This window comes from Rousettus aegyptiacus, unplaced genomic scaffold, assembly GCF_014176215.1.
Source record: "Rousettus aegyptiacus isolate mRouAeg1 unplaced genomic scaffold, mRouAeg1.p scaffold_m13_p_4, whole genome shotgun sequence".
In the NCBI taxonomy this organism is placed as follows: Eukaryota; Metazoa; Chordata; class Mammalia; order Chiroptera; family Pteropodidae; genus Rousettus; species Rousettus aegyptiacus.
Window position 1 is genome coordinate 53798385 of NW_023416307.1, and position 20293 is coordinate 53818677.

Here is a 20293-nt window from a genome sequence, read left to right on the forward strand (position 1 = left end):
GTCATGTGGCCACACTTAGCTGAAAGGAAAGCTGGGCAATATATTTATTTCTGAGTGGTCATGTGTTCAGATAAAATTGAGTTTAAATATTGGGAGCCTGTAGCAGTCTCTTTTTCTTAGTGATTAAGGAACAGTTTCGAGATTATAGCTATTGGAGCTGGGATCTACACCCAGGTCAATCTTCCAAAGTCTGAACTTTTTATTGTACCAAATCCTGCTTTAAAGAATTAGAAGAATGCCAACCACTGAGTCCTCTTACTGCATCCTTCTGTCATCCTTCAGCTAAAGAGAAATCTCATAACCAAAGGAGTAGGCTGAGGCAGCCACCAGATGGATCTGTTTTGCTAAAAGCCAGCAAATGTCTACAAGTCTCTCTACCAAAGATGTCTATACACTTCTGGTCCAGGAAGTTCATCTGAATTCCAAACCCCCAATGAAGATGTTCCTTTTCCTTATTATTTGTTGCAATAAAACATGGAGATAATTATGGAGAGTATAATTAGAGGATGGAGCACTGAGATCAGAGTCAGAGCACTTCGATCTTAATCTTGGCTCTTACACAGACCATCTGTCTGTGTAAGTCACCTTTGTCTTTCTAAACCTCAGCATCATCGACTTCAAATAAGGATACAAAGATGTTTAAAAACCCATTTAGCTCTAAAGTGCTTCATTAGAAAGTAAATTTAGATGTTAAGATATTATAATGCTATATTAATAACAGTTTGCATTTACGTAGTTTATAGTATGCTTTCAGATCCTTGATCTTATTTGATTTCAGTAACAGCTTTGTGAGCTATGTGGGGAAGTTATTAATACACAATTTATTGTTAAATATAGTTGGCATATTTGTGGTTATTTCTACAAAAAGCATAGAAAAAAGAGTGGACTAGACTCTAATAATTTGTTGAATGCCTACGTGTCTTAGGTTTGAGGTAATGTGTCTATGAAAAAATTAAATTTAATGTATAACTCTGTCAACTATCCTAGGGACATAAATGACCGAATTCATGAGGATTCTCTGTGTTATTGATTTATCAATATTTAAGCCCATGGCATGTGTAAAGAACATTGTACAGGAAATAGTTTTCATGCTTGGAGGGAAGATGAGACATACACCAATTAGAGACAATCAATTACATGCATTAATGGGCATAAAATATAACCTGGATGTTTCGGCAGCAGGTAATCAATCAGAGATAGTGCAGCTGATCAATTTAGATTCCAATTAGTTTAAACTTGTGATAATTTAGACAAGGTTATAATTAATGCACAGAGGAGTATAATGTCTGGAATCCTCAAATCTTTCTCTGGAAAAGATTATAACAAGATGCTCAAAGTTGTTTATAATTGAGAATCTGCCCTCTGAGGTAGAATCTAATAGTGACTCATACACTGTGGATAAGATTCACTATCTATTGGAGACCTGTGCAGGGATAGCTATCCCAGATAGTGGGAAACAATGAAATTGTAGGATCTGATCAGAAACCCACCGACCTAAGGAGCATTTCGTAAGAAAGATGACGTTGAATCTTTGGTCATGTTATACAAATTGGAGCCAAGATGCTCAAAGGCAATACTAGAAAGACAAATGCAAAGAATAATACAGTGGGTCTTATCCAAAATTCTTGAGATAGTTAAGAGAGGGGTTGTTCCTACAGAGACTTGGGTCCTCAGCAGCTACTACATTCTGGGATACAACTGCCATAGAATGGGCATCGTTTTAGCATATCGTGTGCTTTTCCCTTAAGACCATATTCACTGGGCGATGGGCTTCAGGGTATTAATCAAGCTTCTGGATGCAGTGATACTCTGGAGACGGGGTCCTGATCATGACCACAAGCATCCTCCTACTTATTACAGGTCTCCCATAGGAAAAGAATAAATTGTCATTTTGACTTGTAGGTCATCCCTGAGCTGTTTGGATGACAGGGAACTACCTCTGTGTATAATCCTGGTCCTACTTTGAATGATGTTTATCTTTGTTTAAATATTTTGCTCTGGTTGGGGAGAGTTTCCTTTAGTCAAGGAAACTATTACTGGCTGGGGAGTCAGATTTGTAAAGAAAAAAATTGTTTTAGCATGGGGCTCAGGCATGAAGCTCAGGTTCTGAGGATTTTCCTCTGTATACTAAACACTCATGGATTTCACAGGAGGCTTCGGCGATGCAGAGGAGTGAGTTGAGGAAAGTGGATCCATCATTCTGGAAGTCTGTGGCCCCCTCCCCCAAAGCCCAGCACAGACTCCTGCTTGTGGTGGAGCCATTCAGTAATCTGATGGACAGCACATACCTCCCTGGAGAACCCACTCCACAGGATTTTCTCCTCATTGATGAAGAGCCTTTCTCCTTTCTTGGCATACACGTTGTAATATCCAACTTCCTTGAACACAATGGAGCCATCCTCTGGGGAGAGGTGCCAGTTGATGATGGAATAGTTCCCCACCAAGTCACCACATTCATCAAAAGTCACCTGTTCTCCCATATTGTTGGTAAAGTTTAGGTGACGTAAGTGCTTCAGGACCTAAAGAGGAACAAAGATGAATATCCTGAGTGCAAGCCACAGGACTGCCACATATGGTTATGTATATTGGGTACTGTGATAGGACATTAAACTATATTGTTCTAACAAAGTGGAAGGAACATGATTTGGGGAAATGGCGCCTTTTTCTAATTTATACTAGGGTACTTGCATATGTTAGTAGCAGCTCTGGTAAGCCAGGGGATTTACACGGTATTCAAATTATATCTGGGGTAGGAAACACTTTCTTGAAGCCAGGAAAGGACAAAGGATATATCTCACCACAAGCCAAGTCTAGGCTTCTGCAAGTGCACCATCACTTGGTAGGACCCCAGGAAGGGTGGAGTTTGTCAGCCAGAGCACATTCTTGATGTTTTCTGTGATGTGCTTTGGGGAAGGAGTGGAGACCCTAGCTTCTCTTATGATCTGCACCATTCTCCCCTGTGTTACTGCTTCTGTGGTAATGTCTTGCTGTCAAAAGTCACAGAGAGTGAAGTGGAAGGAAGAAAGAAATGCGGCTGTGGGTGGAGTTCTGGCCATCACCGTTGTAATAGTTATGGCCAGTCCCTTATTTTCACAGGGTTTTATGAGTCACAGAGCCCTTATACAAAAAAGTAATGACGATAATTACTAAACTTTACTAGTCATTTTACCACTTCTGAGGAAAAATGTTAAATACTTTATATTCATTATCTAATTTAATCCTCACAAGAGATAGTACTATTATCCCATTTTATTGCCGGGGAAACGGAGGCACAGAAAACAGAGCATCTTTTCCAGGGTCACACAGCAGCAAGTGGCGCAAAGCCTGTCCTCTCAACAGCTATGCTCTACCATAGCATCATTACGATCTTGGCTTCACTTTCTGCATGGCGTTGACGTGGGTCAGGTGGAGGCAGTAGGCACTTGGCAGCTTATCTTTCATGCAGGATCTGCCAGGTGCCAGGGGTTAATGAGAGTGCAAGACACAGTCCAGCCTGTGAATGTAGGGGCACTCACTTCCACTATACCTCAAATGGAATCCAGCTATCTACAAAAAAGAAAATACACTGTGACTAAGTAGAGCTTACCCCAGGAATGCAGGGTTAGTTTAACATTTGACTATATTAACATGCTACAAAAGAGAAACTGTATGATCATTTCAATAGATACAGAAAAAATATTTGATAACATTTAACCTCCCTTCTAGATAAAAACTCTCAACAATCTAGGAATAAAAGGGAACTTCCTCAACCCTACAAAGGGCATCTATGAAAAACTACAGTAACTTCATACATAGTGGTGAAAGACTGACTGCTTTCCTCCTAAGATCAAGGACAAGACCAGATGTCTGTTCTCACTATAGCACTGTATGGAGGTTCTAACTGGTGCAACTGGGCTGAAATAGGCTGATTCAGATTGAAAATTAAAAAATCTAAATTCTACACTCAGACAAAAACAAATAAGTAAACAAACAAAAGAACTTTCAGATAAAGTGAAAAGACATAAGATTCACTTTTTGAAAAACTTACTGTAAGAATTAAAGCTTTATATATATATATAATTGGTTGGAACTTATTGAAAAGCAAAATGCTTAAAAACTATACAGTGTGATAAAGAGTCAACATAGTTTCTCCCTTTGAAGTATAACTATAATCTATGTTATTGTGTTCTGCTTTAAAAAGAAAAATAAACCTTCCAGATTAAAATAAACTAAAAAGCAAATAGGCAAACAAGCAAACAGGAAAATATTAGCAGAATCTGTTTTAAAATGTGCTAAAAGATTTTACTTAAGGGTAGTAGGGTAGACACATCAGAAGAATTATAGTTTTCATATGATGAAATGTTAACTTTCTCTTTATAAAAGAACAAGAGGAGTCTCGGATTTTTCTGGGGAAATATTTCTTTGTGGCCTTTTAAGAAAGCTGCAGCTAAATATTATATTCACATATCATGTTTTCAATTACAGACATACTCTTAATTCTCAGTGAACATTCAAATCATGGAAAAAATTGATTATAAAACTTCTATCACTTTGTTGAAGAAAAGGGAAATTGGATCTTCAGTGCAATAATGTAGTAACAGCTGAGAGTTGTCTGAAGAGAAAGGTAAGTCTGGAAAACAACTATTTTATACAAGAATGATAACAGGAGTATGCCAGAAGGTGAAGGAAGCAACCAACGTCTGAAATGAAGGACTGGAAGTCTCTTGATACAGAGAGAACCCAGAATTATTCAATTAGCTATAATAAATTAATTCAGACTAATTGCATGAAGAACCAGCTTTAATTTTTTTTATTTAAACAAATAAAAGCCAGAATAGAGTAAAAATAATTTCTTTTCTTTTTTTAGGCATATTCATTGGTATGAATTAGGCTAACACATTGTTGCTGATAAAGATTCTTAGGAAGCCTGTGTCATTAAAAAAAAAAAAAGGAATCTAAAATTTACTGGTTTCTGGAAATTTATTTCTCGTTATTCCTGTTTATACTCTTAAAATCCTTACCAAAGTGGTGTTTCTCCCAGTCATATATCTCACTGATCATGAAGAGGCATATTTCAGCCCAAACTTATGAAGTCAGAGTTACAGCAATATGAAAAATTTCTGCCGACTTCTATGAGCCAACTCGCTTTCTCTCTTATCTATGCCTGTATCCATGTACTATTGTATGTCATCCACTTAACCCCTGCCTTCTCTCAGTATTTACTTTTGTCCCATTCTCTTCCTTTAGCTATATGTTCACCCAACAAATATTTATTGAGTAAACAATATGGGCCAAGCAGGAACTTTTCTAGGGATAAGAGAAACAGTAATGTTCAGGATGGACAAATAGATATTCAAATACTGTAATGTGGTCAATTGTGTCCACTCTCACTTATTTGTACGCTGTGCTTCCTTTTTGTGTCTGTGTATGAACCCGAGTTTTAGGATAATTTGTTTCCTCCTAAGGTTTAAGGCTATGGACCAGTGTCTTCACTATGAAACCATCTACTGAGCTGGCGGCCTCTCAGGAAATAAAAAGCATGTTCCCAGAGAGACAACTGGGCACATGGTTCTTTTAACAGTGACCTTGGCCTCATCAAGGAACAGACCGGCTGGGGCGGATATTGTCTTTCTGACTAGCTAGAAATATGCCTTTGGGAAATCATTTTGGCTTCTTTGGGTCTTACTTTCTTCACTTACAAAAGAATAGTACTCGAGATTAATATTTACTGAACACTTAATATGTATAGGCAGTATCCGAAGCATTGTATACTTATTAAACTAATGTCCTCATGATAAATTTATGTTTCATTATTTCCATTTTTTGAGTTAAAAAAGTGAGTCACAGGGACATTAAGTGACTGTCCCAGGTCATAAGCTATTAGGTAGCAATTGGGATTCAAATCCATTTAGTCTGGTTCTAGTGTCCAAACTCTCCACTACTAACACTATTCACTACCTACTTAGGCACTGGAGTCAGACTGAACAGTTAATCTATTAAGTTGTCATCTCTAGTTTCTATAGGTTAATTAGTATAAAATTGAGGTTGAGAAGATGGATATAGGTTAAAAATGGGGTGGTGGAGTTATGTACAAAACTTGCAACAACACAAGAAGACACAATCGGAAAAGTGGTCGAAACTGAATGACATCCAGATCTCCATGAAAGGTCTGTACTTTCCCACCCCAGGGACTTCCCACTGTTTTCTATTTTTAATCAGCTTAATTGAGGTATCATGTACATGGGATAAAGTACACCCATTTTAAGAGTGTGGTTCTGAGTTTTGGCAAATGTATATGTCAAAAGGTTCCCTAATGTCCCTTTCAAACCAATCCCATCCCCACTTGCAGCCCTAGGCCATTGCTGATCTGTTTTCTTTCTGTCATTGGAGACAGAAGAACATATAGATGGAATAATACAGTTTGTGTCCTTTTTTTGAGTCTGGATTTTTTGCTCGGCATGATGTTTTTCGTAATTCACCTATGTTGTTAGCTATGTTTGCCTTTACATTTGACATTTTCTCCAAGGAACAGATCCTTTCCACAAATCTTATCCAACCTTCAAGGACCATATTGAATGACATCTATTATTTTCTTCCTTATTTCAAATCCTAACCTGCATAGTACTGTTGTATTTTATCCTCATAGCACACGTATAAATAAAATCATGAGTGTTGAATTTTTTGAGTCAAAAGTTTCACCTTTCCCATTAATAATCAATTATTTATTTATTAAGTCATACCTCTCAGTCATCTGATTAGACATCTTTAACATGTTTTGTCATGTTTACTTGCAATTTTTACATTTGAGCACCTAGTTTTCTGCATAAAACCTTGCATAAAAGGGAAGGTGAAGATGGAACCCATTTCACCCTTAAAAGAAATGATAGGGAATCTTTAAATTGGGAATTATTGATAAACAGAAAGCAACACAAGTTACAAAATAACTGAAAAATTTCCTCCAGAAAGAATACTCTTCTTTTAGATTTTTTTAAAAAAGGAATTAATAGTTTCATTTAAAAAAAGAAAATACAAAATTTTACTTGAGATTCTAATTTAGTATAATAAGCTTCTAAATTTGGAAAGGAATGTGAGGAAAAAGAAAAAATAAATAGAGGGGAAGAGAAAGAAAAAAAAAACTAATAGAAGAAAATATACTCCAAGAACAAAACAAAGAGGCAACCACTTGAATGAGAGAGGATATATGCAAACGCTTTTGCTAAGAGGCTAATCTCCAAAATATATGAAGAACTCATCACAACTTAACAACAACAACAACAACAAAAAAACCCAAGCAATCCAATTAAAAAATGGGCAGAAGATCTGAATGACACTTCTCCCAAGGAGACATACAAATGGCCAACGAACGTATGAAAAGATGTTCAACTTCACTAGTATTAGGGAAATGCAAATCAAAACCACAACGAGATACTATGTCACACTTGTTAGAATGGCTATCACCAATAGGACAAATAATAAGTATTGGAGAGATTGTGGGGAAAAAGAAACCCTCCTACACTGCTGGTGGGAATATAAATTGACATAGCCACTGTGGAAAACGGTATGGACGTTCCTCAAAAAATTAAGACTAGAATTACCATATGACCCAGTAATCCCTCTTCTGGGTATCTACCCCCCTTAATCTGAAAGCAATTATTCCTAAATATATATGTACCCTGATATTAATGCAGCATTATTCATGGTGGCTAAGACATGGAAACAACCGAAATGACTTTCGACAGATGATTAGATAAAGATGTGGTATACATATACAATGAAATATTACCTGCACCATAAGAAAAGTTGGAAGTACTGCCGTACTGAGATTATCATGCTAAGAAAAATAAGTCAGACAGAAAAAGTCGAGAATTACATGATTTCACTCATATGTGGGATATAAAACTGAAGGCAATAAATGAACACGACAAGCAAACCTCATAGACACAGACCACAGTTTAGTGGTTACCAGATGGAAAAGGGGGAGGCAGGGAGATAGCTAAGGGTAAAGAGGGTCAAACATATGGCAATGGAAGGAGATTTAACTTTGGTGGTGAATACGCAATGCAATATACAGATGATGTATTATTGAATGGTACTCTTGAAACTTACATAATTTCATTGCCAATGTCACCCCAATAAATTTAATTAAAAAAAGAAAAAGAAAAAAGGAAGATAATATTCGAGCACCACGAGACTAATAAGCTCACAAGAAAAACTAAACACTGAGAAAGAAACGAAGTAAAAGAGGGACAAATACATATAACATGCACTCACTTAGATGGTTACATGTTATCTTTCATGTGGTAATATTTCCATCTTGTGGCCTTTTAGGAGGTTTCCTTTAAAGAATTTTACAGTCAATCCATTGCTCAGTATAAGCACAAATACTTGGCACATACTCTAAGGGTCAATTGAATTAAGCCAAAGACTAGAGACTAGAAAACCCCCACTCTGGTCTAGGATTTCCAGCTCTTATGCTTCCAGCATCACTTCTTAGCATGGGGGGAAAGTGGCATGGGATGGACAAAGCACCCCATTGACACAGATAATGAAAGACAGTTCACAGAGATAAGGAAGCTATTGCTTCTTGCCCACTTCCTGTGCTAAGAGTGGAGGGAAAATCTTGAACCAATTCCCTTCTCTAACCTCGGCCTTTTTTTCTCGTCTCCTTTTCATCTCCTCTGGCTCTTACCCCAATTCATCTCCCCTCTTACAACCCCCAATAATACCAGCAATTCCTGGAAAGTCAATTTTGTTTGACTTCTGTTATTACCATGGTCCTGTCATCATGCACACCTATTTTTTTTGTCTTCTGAGTGGTTGATGTAAGGTGGAGGAATGTAGGGCACATGTCCTGTGTACAATCGTCCTAAGAGAAGGAAGAAGGGAGTTCCATACTTACTTACATGGTGGTCTACTCAAACTTCATTCCAATCAGAGCCTAGAAAACCCTGGTACCAGTGATTGATTTGAGGACGAACTGTTAGGTTAAACAGTTCTCATCAAAGGGCTCTAGGTAGTGCTGTCAGGTCAAATCAACTAGACTGCCACTGATTCATTCATTTACTCTACACATATTCAAGTGTCAGGTGTTCTAGATACAGGGCCGAACAATACAGACATGGTTTCAGCCCTCACAAAGCTTAGAATTGTACAGCAGAGAAGTCAGAGTGAAGAGAATGCTGAAGAGCACTATGAAGAGGGTTTGGGGCCTTAGTGGAGGTCAGGAAAAAATTGTGTGTTCCATGCTCATAAATCACCCGTCAGTGTCACTTTGAAGACATACGAGTTGATTGACGAACTTTAGGCAGAAAAGAAAAAGAAAACTGTAATTGACCTTATTTAACCAGAAGTTTAATTAAATTTACAAGGATCTATTTCAGTCAACTGAAGAGCTGTGGAAGCTTCAGCTGGGTATATGAATGGTAAAAAAGAGGAAGAAAGAATGGTCAGAAAGTGTCGGTATGGGAGCGATTTGAAAAGATGTTCAGGAGAAAGTGAATTTTGAAAGAGTTAAAAGTCTGTGGCAGACACAGTGATAGAGGAGACAGAAACTGATGGCTCTTCAGTTGTAGGATAGTATTGAAGCAAAAATGCTATGCTTAAAAACTAATTAGTGCTTTGTGGGGAGGTGCCAGGCAGGTTGACTTATAAGAGAATTAAGAGAAGATGGAGTGGAATTCTGGGCCGAGATACTTGGATTAGACTGTATAGATTGTATGAGTGATAGAGATATAACCAATATCTTAAATTCCAGAATGCCTACTTAACTGCCTGGATTCCTGAGGCTCAAAGAAGACTTATAGCAAGCATATGGGACATTTTGGCCTGTGTTCATATGTTGTCCTTCTTTAGAGTTCTGACCTTATTTTCCAAGTAGTGTCCTTTCCTAAATGAATCTTGCTAGACTATGCATGAGGCAGGAGGTCACATTTTTACCTGTACTAGGGTCAACTGAGATGTCTGGGCAGTGGACACTTTATTTTGGCTGCTTTACTTCTCTTCCTTTCTCCTTTCGGTAATAGCATCCTTATTTAACTTTGGGGAGCCTTCCCCGCCCAACTCTCAGTCTGTGTAGTTTGGGAAGACTCCATTCCTAGCTTCAGGGATGGGTATGTGGTCTTGAATTGGTCAATCAATGTGGATCGGGGAACTTTTATAGGAGATCCTGGGAAATAAGGAGACCTTCACAGTAAAGATTTTATGAACCTGAAAACTGTTAATCCTCAAGAATAGGGAACAAAGACATGGAGATGAAAGTTTTTAGTTGTACTTGGAATACTTCTTCTATTTAAATCAGTTGATATGGGTTTTCTACTGTAAGCAACTGAAAGTCCCAATTTTGACTATAGTCTGATTCTTGGCTATTTTCCTCAAATGCTCAAGCTTTAGTCTTGACAATCTGGATCTTACTTCCTTGTCTGGGAGAGGAGTCGCCAGAGAGCGGAACTGTCAAATTATCTACTGGAAGCCTCTTTTTCCAATTCCTCCCTTGTTCTGCGGGCTTTTCAAAACTGGAGTCCTCCTTTAAGGGGCATGGAAGGGAAGAAAGGAAAGACAATACTAATATTTACTCAAAGATTGTCTCATTTTTCCTCTTTCTTAAAACTCCACACCTAAGCATTGTGGCTCCCGAAGCCTTTTGGCCTTTGACCTTCATTGGACCTCCTCTTTCTTTGCCAGCGTGTGTGTGTGTGTGTGTGTGTGTGTGTGTGTGTGTGTGTGTGTGTGTTGGGGTGGTGGGGGTGATGGTGAAGTACAAGGAAGGAAACTTTAAGTACCATATAATGATTAGAAACTTTAGCAAACGAGGATTTTTGAGTGAGAATTATCTCAGAAGAAGGGCTAAGAACTTGCAGGTCCTGGCTTATTCCACTAGCCTAGGCAATTACTCCTTATCCCATGAGAATCTCAAAATTAACTGACAAGGGCGGTACATTCTTTGTTTCTTGGTATCTTTTTCCAAGAGTCTATGGTGATTGGGTTGTTTTAGTTGTTTTTTGCCTAACCGATTAAGTAGAAGTATATACTACTATCATAATCATATCTCTTTACAGCTTGAAATTTTACGAATTTTTTTCACATATAGCATCTCATTTCATCTTCAAAAGAATCTTGGGTGGAAAGCAGGTGAGATATTTTACAGATGAATAGACTGACTTAGAGCAGTGGCTCGCCTAACATGATGCAGATAGTGAATGGGAGAGCTGGAGCTGGAGTCTGGGTCATTCAAATTCAGGGGTTACAACCTCCCCTTCCCTACTATCGTGTACTCTCTCTGTAGGTCTGTCTAGAACTGAGAAAGCTACAAACAGAGAGTAAAACACAACCTGATTAAAAATAAAGATACATTCGTCTATCGATGGACACCTAGGTTACTTCCATATCTGGACTATTGTAAAAAAAAAATGCTACATTTAATAGAGAGGTGAATATATCTTTCTGGATTAGTTTTTTTTTTTGATAAGGAAGATATAGTATATATGTACAACAAAATATTACTCAGCAATAAAAAAGAATGAAATTTTGTCATTTGCAATAACATGAGGCAAAGCTTTAAACTGATAATCAAATTAAATTACTATCGATTGTTCAGAAATAGATTGCTCGGATGTTTGAATAGGCTATTTGAATCCAAAGTTATATTTAGTTACCTTATTTAGATATTGTCTTTCTGAGGTAACTATTTTATCTGTCTTGCCTGGATCAGCCCAACTCTACTTTATTACACAGAGAATTGCTATCTAAGTGAAGAATGTACCTGCCACGCCTCAACCTTCTTAATGTCTGCACAGGAACCGTTGGTGAAGAGCCCTCTCCCAGGTAAGCAGGTATATATATCTTGCAGGGCATGAGCAATGGAGTAGACTGCTAAGTAGACATTGTAGGATATCCGTAAGTGTGTATAATCCATATAAGGAGTCTCAACACTGCTGATATTCTCATCCCCTGTACAGAGCGGTCGGAAGGCAGTGGAGCCATTGCTTATCCTGCTACCACCTTCTTCTTGACCTCTCAGGAAGGTGTCCATGGGCAAAGGTCCTTTAGCACCTTCGTGGAGGTGGCAGTTAAATGTTTCTTCCCAAAACTCTTTGGCAAAACCGTTGTGGACAGACTTTCTGGGATGGACTTTCTGCAAGAATTCCCGGAAACCTGGTATCTGCCCAGCCTTCAGAGCAAATCCAATGGTGCCTCCGACCACATGGAAGTACTCCGGCATAGCGATCAAGGAAGAGCTGGCCCAGGCCTCACTGGCCATCCAGATCCTGCCTGTGATGTTGCGCCGAACAATCTCTTTGATGAGGGGTTCAAGGTCTGGGCCACTGGAGAAAACGACAATGACTTTGGCTGTGGAATTCTGGATTACCTCTACCACATGCTGGATCTCTTCCTCATCAGAATACTGGGAGATGAGTTCACTGAAATCGATGCAGATGTCCCTTTCCTCAGCTTCCTCTCGGAACTTCTCAATCCCTGGCCGGCCATAGTCATCATCAGCTGCAATTGTGCCCACCCAGTTCCAGCGGAAATACTCGATAATGTCTGCCATTGCAGTGGCCTGGTGTTCATCATTGGGGATGGTACGGAGGAAAGACTTGAACTGATTCTTGTTGCTGAGGAGTCTGCTGGAAGAGGCATAGCTGACCTGGAAAGAGCATCAAATACAGAACACAGAATGAATAGGTGAGTGAGGAGCTGAGTGAGCCTCAAGGCTCTGTGGAGGTGGACTGCTGAGGGTCCATTAATCTAATCTGTCAAACCTATTATTTCCTGCAGACAGGATGGAAGGGTGAGGACAACCAGAATCTATTGCTCTCCAGTGTGTGCACTCAAGCACCTATCAAGTCTATCAGGGAGCATTCTAATTCTCAGTGGGTGAGTCTCCACAATGCTACCTTCAAAAATGGGTCTAGCCATAAGGTCAACCCAACAGCAGGATCTTCCAAGGAGCGTCTTTATGCGCCATTTCATATTTTTTTCCTAATCGCCCCTGTATTGACTCATTGGTTACAATATACCCGTGTACATATCTTCTGCCTGATAGGTCCAGGTTCTGATGTGAACTTCCCCTTGTTTTAACTTCCCCTTTACTGTGATGAGCACTCTGTCCATGACTCACTTCTGAAAGGAATCAGGTTCCCTGTGGGTTACGAACCTAAGGCTCTTCAGAGGAGCCCCTAGGAGTTCCCCTTTCCTAATATGCCTAGTTTCTCTATTCTCATTTGTCTCTAGTCTCCAGCTATTCACTCTATTCCCTCCCCTACCTACCCCCTCCCTCACCCCCACAGTACTTTAGATAAAAGTACCCTCAATTGCAGTCATTTATAAGAACTGTTTATCTTTTAAGCTCAATTAGCCATTAGGTTCATTAGGTAGGCTCAATTCCCAATAATAATGATGCACATCATTAAATATAGTCAGAAAAACATCTTTTCCTTTCCCAGCATCTCATTGGGTTCAATCATCATCCAGAGCCTTTTCCTCTGCTCCATTTCACATAATGGCTGAGGCTTTGACAGGCTTTTGATGTGGCTGAAAAGGAACCCTGGAAAGCTGTCTACATATGTTTCCACTTGCTAAGACATAGATAGTTCTACATTTGAGCATGGATGTGAGTCACCAAGGGAATAAAACCTTATCTTGATGGTAAAAGATCATTGCTTAAAGAAGAGTATCTGAATATCACGTAAAGCATTTGTTAGTGCAGAGCTTCCAAATTTTTCACATTTGGCAAACATAAAAGATGAGGTGAATGGAAGAGGCTGACCAACCCAGATGGAGGGTGCTCTCACCACCCTCGGCCCCACCTCTCCATCCCAAACCTTGAGGGGATCAATATCTTGGCAGGTTTTGACCCCTCTGTAGTACTCCTGTGTGTCCTGGCTCACCAGTTAGAAAGTTTAAAGTTATTGGACCATTTCTTCTGAAGAACAAAACATTTTTATACTTAACGGAATTTCTTCTAGGCAATGAAGGAATGTTTATTCTCTCTTGTTTTCCAGTTTCATAGAGAGATTTTAAGCTTCTTAAGAAAACCAAGTTGAAGAAATTTGGGAGAACGCTTTTTTAATATTTCTCACCAATTGAAATAATTTACTATGTTCAGTGTTTCAATAAATTTTTCCAATATTTTCCTTCTTATCAATGAATAGTTTCTGCATCGAAAACATAAAAGGCATAGGTCTATGAAAGAATGGCCAACCTTGCTAAAGGGCAGGCATAAATTTCCTAATAAGAACTTTGATTTTTGAAGCTATACTATGAAATGAACAACTTTTTTTCTTTGATCAGAACAAGCCCCTTCTTGCTCTGCTATGGATAGCAGATAGGTGGTTAAATTGAATAATTGGTTGAAATGTTACTGTTTTTAAGAGACCTCTAGTTGCAGACCCTGAATCAGTTTTTTTTTTTTTTGCAAATGAAAAACCTACTTGGGATAGATTTTGTAAATCAATCCATTATTGGTTACTTATTGATCTTTTGAAAACTGAGGTAAAAAGGGTTTCGAAGAGATAAAAATCAAAAACAAAAATATTCTCCGTGGATGTTTTTCTTAAAGAATGCTTTTATAATATTTGATCATTTTAGGGGTAAACACCACTTTATATACCCCCTACCCCCCAAAAAACCCTTAAAAACACACAGAATTTTTTTATTGCAGGAGGGGATAATTTCATGAATGATTCAGAGAACTGTTCTAACCACAACCTGTTCTAGCTGGTCTGCTTGTTCCATCCACTTGGTGGCGTGAGTGGCATAAAAAATACCACTGGGCCTCTGATCCCAGCCTGCATAGTAGTGGTTCCCAACTCTGCTACACATTGGAACTTCCTGGGAGCTTTCAAATCTCCCAGTGCCTAAGCAGTATTTCAATGAAACCAGGATCTATGGGGGCTAAGACCCAGGCATCAGTATTTTTCAAACTCCGCAAGTGATTCAAACATGCAAACATGGCAGAGAATCTCTGCTACAGACATGCTTACACTGGTTTAACTGATAATCATTGTAGTCTTCTCAGCACTTTTATAATTTAAATTCATCTTAAGTATATGTTCCATCCAAACCACAGAACATTAAAACCTCCTTTTACATGTTCTTTCTTTACTTGACAGTTATATTTTATGCATGTTGTCTATGGGAGTAACAACAACCTACACTAACTGTGTATATTTAAAATAATACTGCACAATATGCCAAATTTAAAAGATGCATATTTGAATCTTGCCCAACATATTCACCGATGTGGACTTTGCTAGATCATTTTAGCACAAAAGCTGCAGAGCCAGGGTTTCCCCGTGGGAAACACCTTTAATTCCCTGAAGTAGGGATTCGGGAAATGATGACAAGACTTTCTCAGTTGTCACGTGTATATGAAAGGATAATGGCTATCACCAGGGAAATAGACTTGCAACATCGAAATGTGAATTTGCAAGGACACTTTATATATAAATTTTAAATATTAAGACATCAAAATAAATTTAAAGTGTGATTTATAATTTAATTTAAATATTGACATAAGGGATGTATCAAAATTGAGCTGATTTTCCCATCCACGTACATTTAGGTTGTTTCCAATTTTTCACTATTATAAAATGATGTCATAGATCTATAAATATTAACATAAAAAAGGGTTTGCTCTATAGTGTTAAGGAGGGAAATCAGGTCATAATATGGCATTTAGAGGATGCTGTCTTTTTTTTTTTTGGTGCAAAGAATATGCAACTTAGAATAAATGTTTATTAAAGCATATGTTTCAGAAAATTGTTAGTATTCGAAAATGCAAACATCTCCCCACCTAGGCTGAGTTCCTGCTGGGTGGACTGCTTCTTCATATATACTCTATAAATAGTTGTTGAATGAAATAGAATATTTTCCATTTCTAGAATGTGTAGCACAGTGACGAAGTTCCTGTTTTGTGAGAAAATACACTCTGCTTCCCTCTGAACTAAATTTGCAACCAAATGGCAGAGAGGCGTAGACTTTTAATTAAATAGAATTAGAGGCATATTGCGTTTGAAAGCCTGGATTTACATCATATGAGCTCATTCCTTTTAGTAAAGGTAGAAAAATGGTCATTTACTAAAGGAATGGAGTGGAAAATAAAGAACCGAACACTTTGGGAGAAAAAGGCAAAGTTTTATACAAGGTATAAATATAAATAAACAAAAGGTATATACAAGTTTTATATAAAGTATGTTGAATGAGCTGTGAAGGTCTAGTTGATATTGACATTGAGGGTTCTCAGAAATCCCAAATGGTCATAATCCAGTGCCCCAATTAATTAAAAGGTCTTTTGTGCCCAGGTAAAGCCAGAGATAGAAAAAGAGCAAACCGTTAGGACATTGGGCATGGCAGTCCTCCGAGTCTGCTTCTCCTAACCCCTTGCCCCCTCTAAGAAGGCCCAGGTACCTGGGGAATGTAGAAGAGCCCCAGCAGGTTTGCCACCGCCGTGGAGATGCCTGAGCCAGTTGCTCCCACTACAGCGATAGTAGAGGGGATGTGCTGCGAGCAGTTGCAGAATTCATCAAGGTTCAAAGAATCAATTTTGTTCTGGGCCACAAAACTCAGGGTGGCCTCCAAGGCTTTAGAAACTGTGTTGCAAGTGTCGAATATCCTGTACCCCAGCGTCATGTTGGGAAGAAGGGCTGGGCTACTGTTTATTTCCTCTATGGCAAATATCATCGCTTGTAACCATCGAAACCCCCGGAAATTATACCTGGAAGAAAGAAGAAATGAAAGAAAATGGGAGGCTTTCTGGCCACCTGCTTTAGAGTGAGGGTTGGGCAAAGCTGGGTCAGAATCGTGGGTTTCATGCCGTATTCTTTGAGACTCCAAGTCCTCTCTGTAAATGGCGATAACACCTACTCATATGGTGGCTGTGAACATGAGATAATTATACAAAATTCTCTGTATGGTGCCTCACACAGAGTTAGGGAGCAATAATAATGAAGACTGTTATTAGTAACCAAACAAATGATTTGTATCTGTCTTATCCAGAAAAGAATTTCAAGTAGCTGATGTGAGGTACTTTAGTAAAAGTAATACAGAGATTTAAAAAGAAAAAGGACCAGGAAAAATATAAATAGATTAGGATTTTAACACGTGGGAGCCTAAAAATAACCTCAGATTTGCAAAGTCACAAATTTAGACCGTGACATTCCTAGAGGTCAAAGGGGAAAGGAAAACGAGTGATCTCATCTTTGTGAACAAACAGACAAATAAATGCTATGCACAGGAAGGCTGTTCATAAACAGTGGTTATTTCTAGGTGGTGAAATGTGAGTTTTAAAATTGTGTGGTTTGGGTTTATTTATGCTTTGAATTTTTTAAAAAAGTGAGCATGGATTACTTTTCAAAGAACTTTAAATCAAACAAATTCACAAGGAGAAATAGGGTCAGTGACGGTTTTCATTCTCCTAAGACTTGGCTCAAAGTGAGGACTTATTAAATGTGCTAAATCAAGGTATCAGTGCCCAAAACTACTTCACAGGTTCTCTCTTTTTATCTTGGGTTTCACTACTTGAACTCAATAACAGGAGGTGAGAAATATAATCTGTTCTACTCCACTGCATCGTTTAAGTTCTTAAAGGTCTTGATCTAACTTTTAATGGAAGGTTTTCTCTTAGTTATTTTCTTTATGTTTCTGTTATTTAATTATTTGTTTTAAACCTACAGAGTTATTAAGAGATATTGCAGAATTTTTGATCATGTGAAACATCTGCACTGCTAAACTGATTTTGCTATCTTTGTTTCATATAATTAAAAATGTATATCATTTAAGGGCAAGCTTCTTGCTTGATCTTAGGTATATATCTGGCACATACACAACTCTCTCCAGCAGGGTCACAACAAAGAGGATATTTGTCCACATGGGTTTCATGAAGGATATAATCAGCATCAGTGAAATTCTGCACTTAGTTTTTCTGCATTCGTAAGAAAAATATTATCTAATTTTCAGGCTTTCATTAGAACACAAACAGAAATTCAGTTTTGTTGGAATGATCCTACTTTTCATTTTCATTTTCCAGCTCTCAGAAAGACCAAGGAAAAGTGCTGGATTACTTTTAGGAGTTGTAAATTTCAAAGAGAAAGTGTTAGTCTCTCTTAGAATAAAAGTCAAGACTTGGGGTGCAGTAATGGTCTCTGATGCCCAGATTAAGGGAGGTGATACACACTGTACTCTGTAGAAATTAGATCCTATTTGAAGAAATTGTGCTTAGTTTTAGATGCCATATTCTAAAATAGTCATAATAAATTAGGGAGCATCATCATATGGAGGGCAACCGGAATGGTGCGGGGTCTGGAAACCATATCATGAAGTAATTGTTTAGAAAACTGGGACTATTTGGCCTGGAAAAGAAACAATTCAAGAGAATATGTTAGCTATCTTCCAAAGGCCAAGACAGGCCAGTCGACTTCGATAGATTCTGGGCTTCTCCACCTGTGTTAGATGTATTCTATGTTAACTGGGGGGTTTCAGCTTTCCATAAGAAAGACTCTCTAGTAGGAGTGGCTCCAAAATGAGATGAGCTGCATTTTAAAGATGACTGTATCATGCCAATCACTGAGGTTTCTTTCAAATTTAAAATCTTAAAAAAAAAAAAAAAAAAGGAGCGAGACAGCCAATACTCAGGTATTACTAACCAGCAGGGCACTTAAGGTCAATGAAAGATATTACTACTCAAGTTTGAAAGACATACAATAAATTTCTTTCTAGGTACTTAGTCTTCCATTAAACAACACTGTTTCCTGGTGAACAATGATGATTCAGTTTCCAAGTTACCTGGCACATACTCCAACAGGCTATGGATTTGTCTACTTCGTATCACTGACATTTTACTTAAAAAAAAATTTCTTTAAAAAGTGATGGTGATGGTGGAGGGGGGATACTAAGCTTCAGCATGATTACCAATCACCATTTTGAAAGAACCGAGTTTGAAAAAATTATTTTGGGTTTGGTACAGTTTGTCACCAATCATCCAGAAGAGAAAAGACTCTTTGCCTTGGCTCCTTCCCTTACCTGATACATTCCACAGACTCTGGTCTTGACTTTAGATCTTGATCTTTGGCTGCTACTCCAAAATGAATAGGAAAGAGCCCTCCAAGGATAATGTCCCCTTTCTTCTGGGCTCGCTGGTCAGGCCCATAGGCAGAAGTGAACCAGGTAAATGCCAAGAGGATCAAACAGCAGCTATAAAGCGCCATTGTTCTGCTCTCTCTCCAGGGGGATTGATAAGAGTGCTGGTGGTTTGGGGGTCTCAAGCAAGAACTTTCCCCCTTGGTGCAGTTCACTCCCTGTGGTGGGGGCACATGTCTACAGAGCAATTAATAACAGAACGGAAGCCGTGGTATTCGAATGTCCATTTCTGCCTTCTCTATTGCAGACTAGTAAGGTGGATGGTCCTTGAATCTTTAGAAGCCACATCACGTACGGACGATCTGTAATGCTTTCTAAAAGAAAAGAGAGACAAAATGAATTCAACTACACCTTAATTCCATCTCGTTATGATGACTGCAACAGAAGTAGCTCAGAACTTCTATCTAGAGAGGCTGAAGCGGTAGTAGGTGGGGAAAGCGTGGCTTAGAGTCTCATTTTTTTTAGCACCTCATGTAAGATACAGAAAACTTGACTTGCTCATACGGGAGGAGGACCATACTCAGCCGGTAGGCCCACATTTTAAAGAGGCTATTGACAAACTGAGGCTTCCACTGCTATTGCTGCTGGATTTTAATCCATTCATTCCTCTGTGTAAAAAAATGCATAGAATTGACCTAGTAGTAGCAATTTCTTGTATAATAATAATATTAATGGTACTTTATTCAGCACATCCGTTCTTATAGAAAATACGGAATGAATATATCTAAGTTTAAATCTGACTTTAAATAAAACCAAAATGTCATAAAAGGCCACTGTTCTTTATTTATTATGGTAGTCCCCTTTTTTTGTACCTCCTCATCACAGATGTCTGGCTACAGTTTGTAAAATGACACTCCATAAATCTTTGAAGAATAGTTCTCTAAAAAGACACAGATAAATCAAAGATCAGGTTATATTCTACGAATCTCAACAGCTGGATTTAAGGAAAAGTCCTTTTGCTGTAGCATGATTATCCTAGCAGGATTTTGCTGCTCTTCTCACTCTACACTGTCCCACATCCACTCTGTGTGTCGATTACCAACGATAATTGGTAACTCTGTAACTTCTCCTAAGTTTTAGGCCCAAGCATGGAAACATCAACTGGACATCTCCACTTGGATGTCCCACAGGTGCTTCTAATTTGACAGTTTCTAAACTCACCTTCCTCCTAAACCTGTTC

General features: G+C 38.4%; 1 protein-coding gene across 2 annotated transcripts in view; it reads right to left on the reverse strand.

Annotated features, from left to right (window-relative positions):
* Nucleotides 1-20293, reverse strand: part of CASR (calcium sensing receptor) — a 67086-nt gene that overhangs the window by 6736 nt on the left and 40057 nt on the right. For both annotated transcript variants that reach the window (XM_016120050.2, XM_016120059.2), the window contains 4 exons: nucleotides 18997-19427; nucleotides 16387-16693; nucleotides 11738-12622; nucleotides 2289-2519 (listed from right to left, as the gene is read on the reverse strand). In XM_016120050.2, coding sequence (XP_015975536.1) covers nucleotides 2289-2519; nucleotides 11738-12622; nucleotides 16387-16693; nucleotides 18997-19181 — 1608 coding nt within the window. In that variant the 5' untranslated portion in view covers nucleotides 19182-19427. The remainder of the gene's footprint in view (nucleotides 1-2288; nucleotides 2520-11737; nucleotides 12623-16386; nucleotides 16694-18996; nucleotides 19428-20293) is intronic.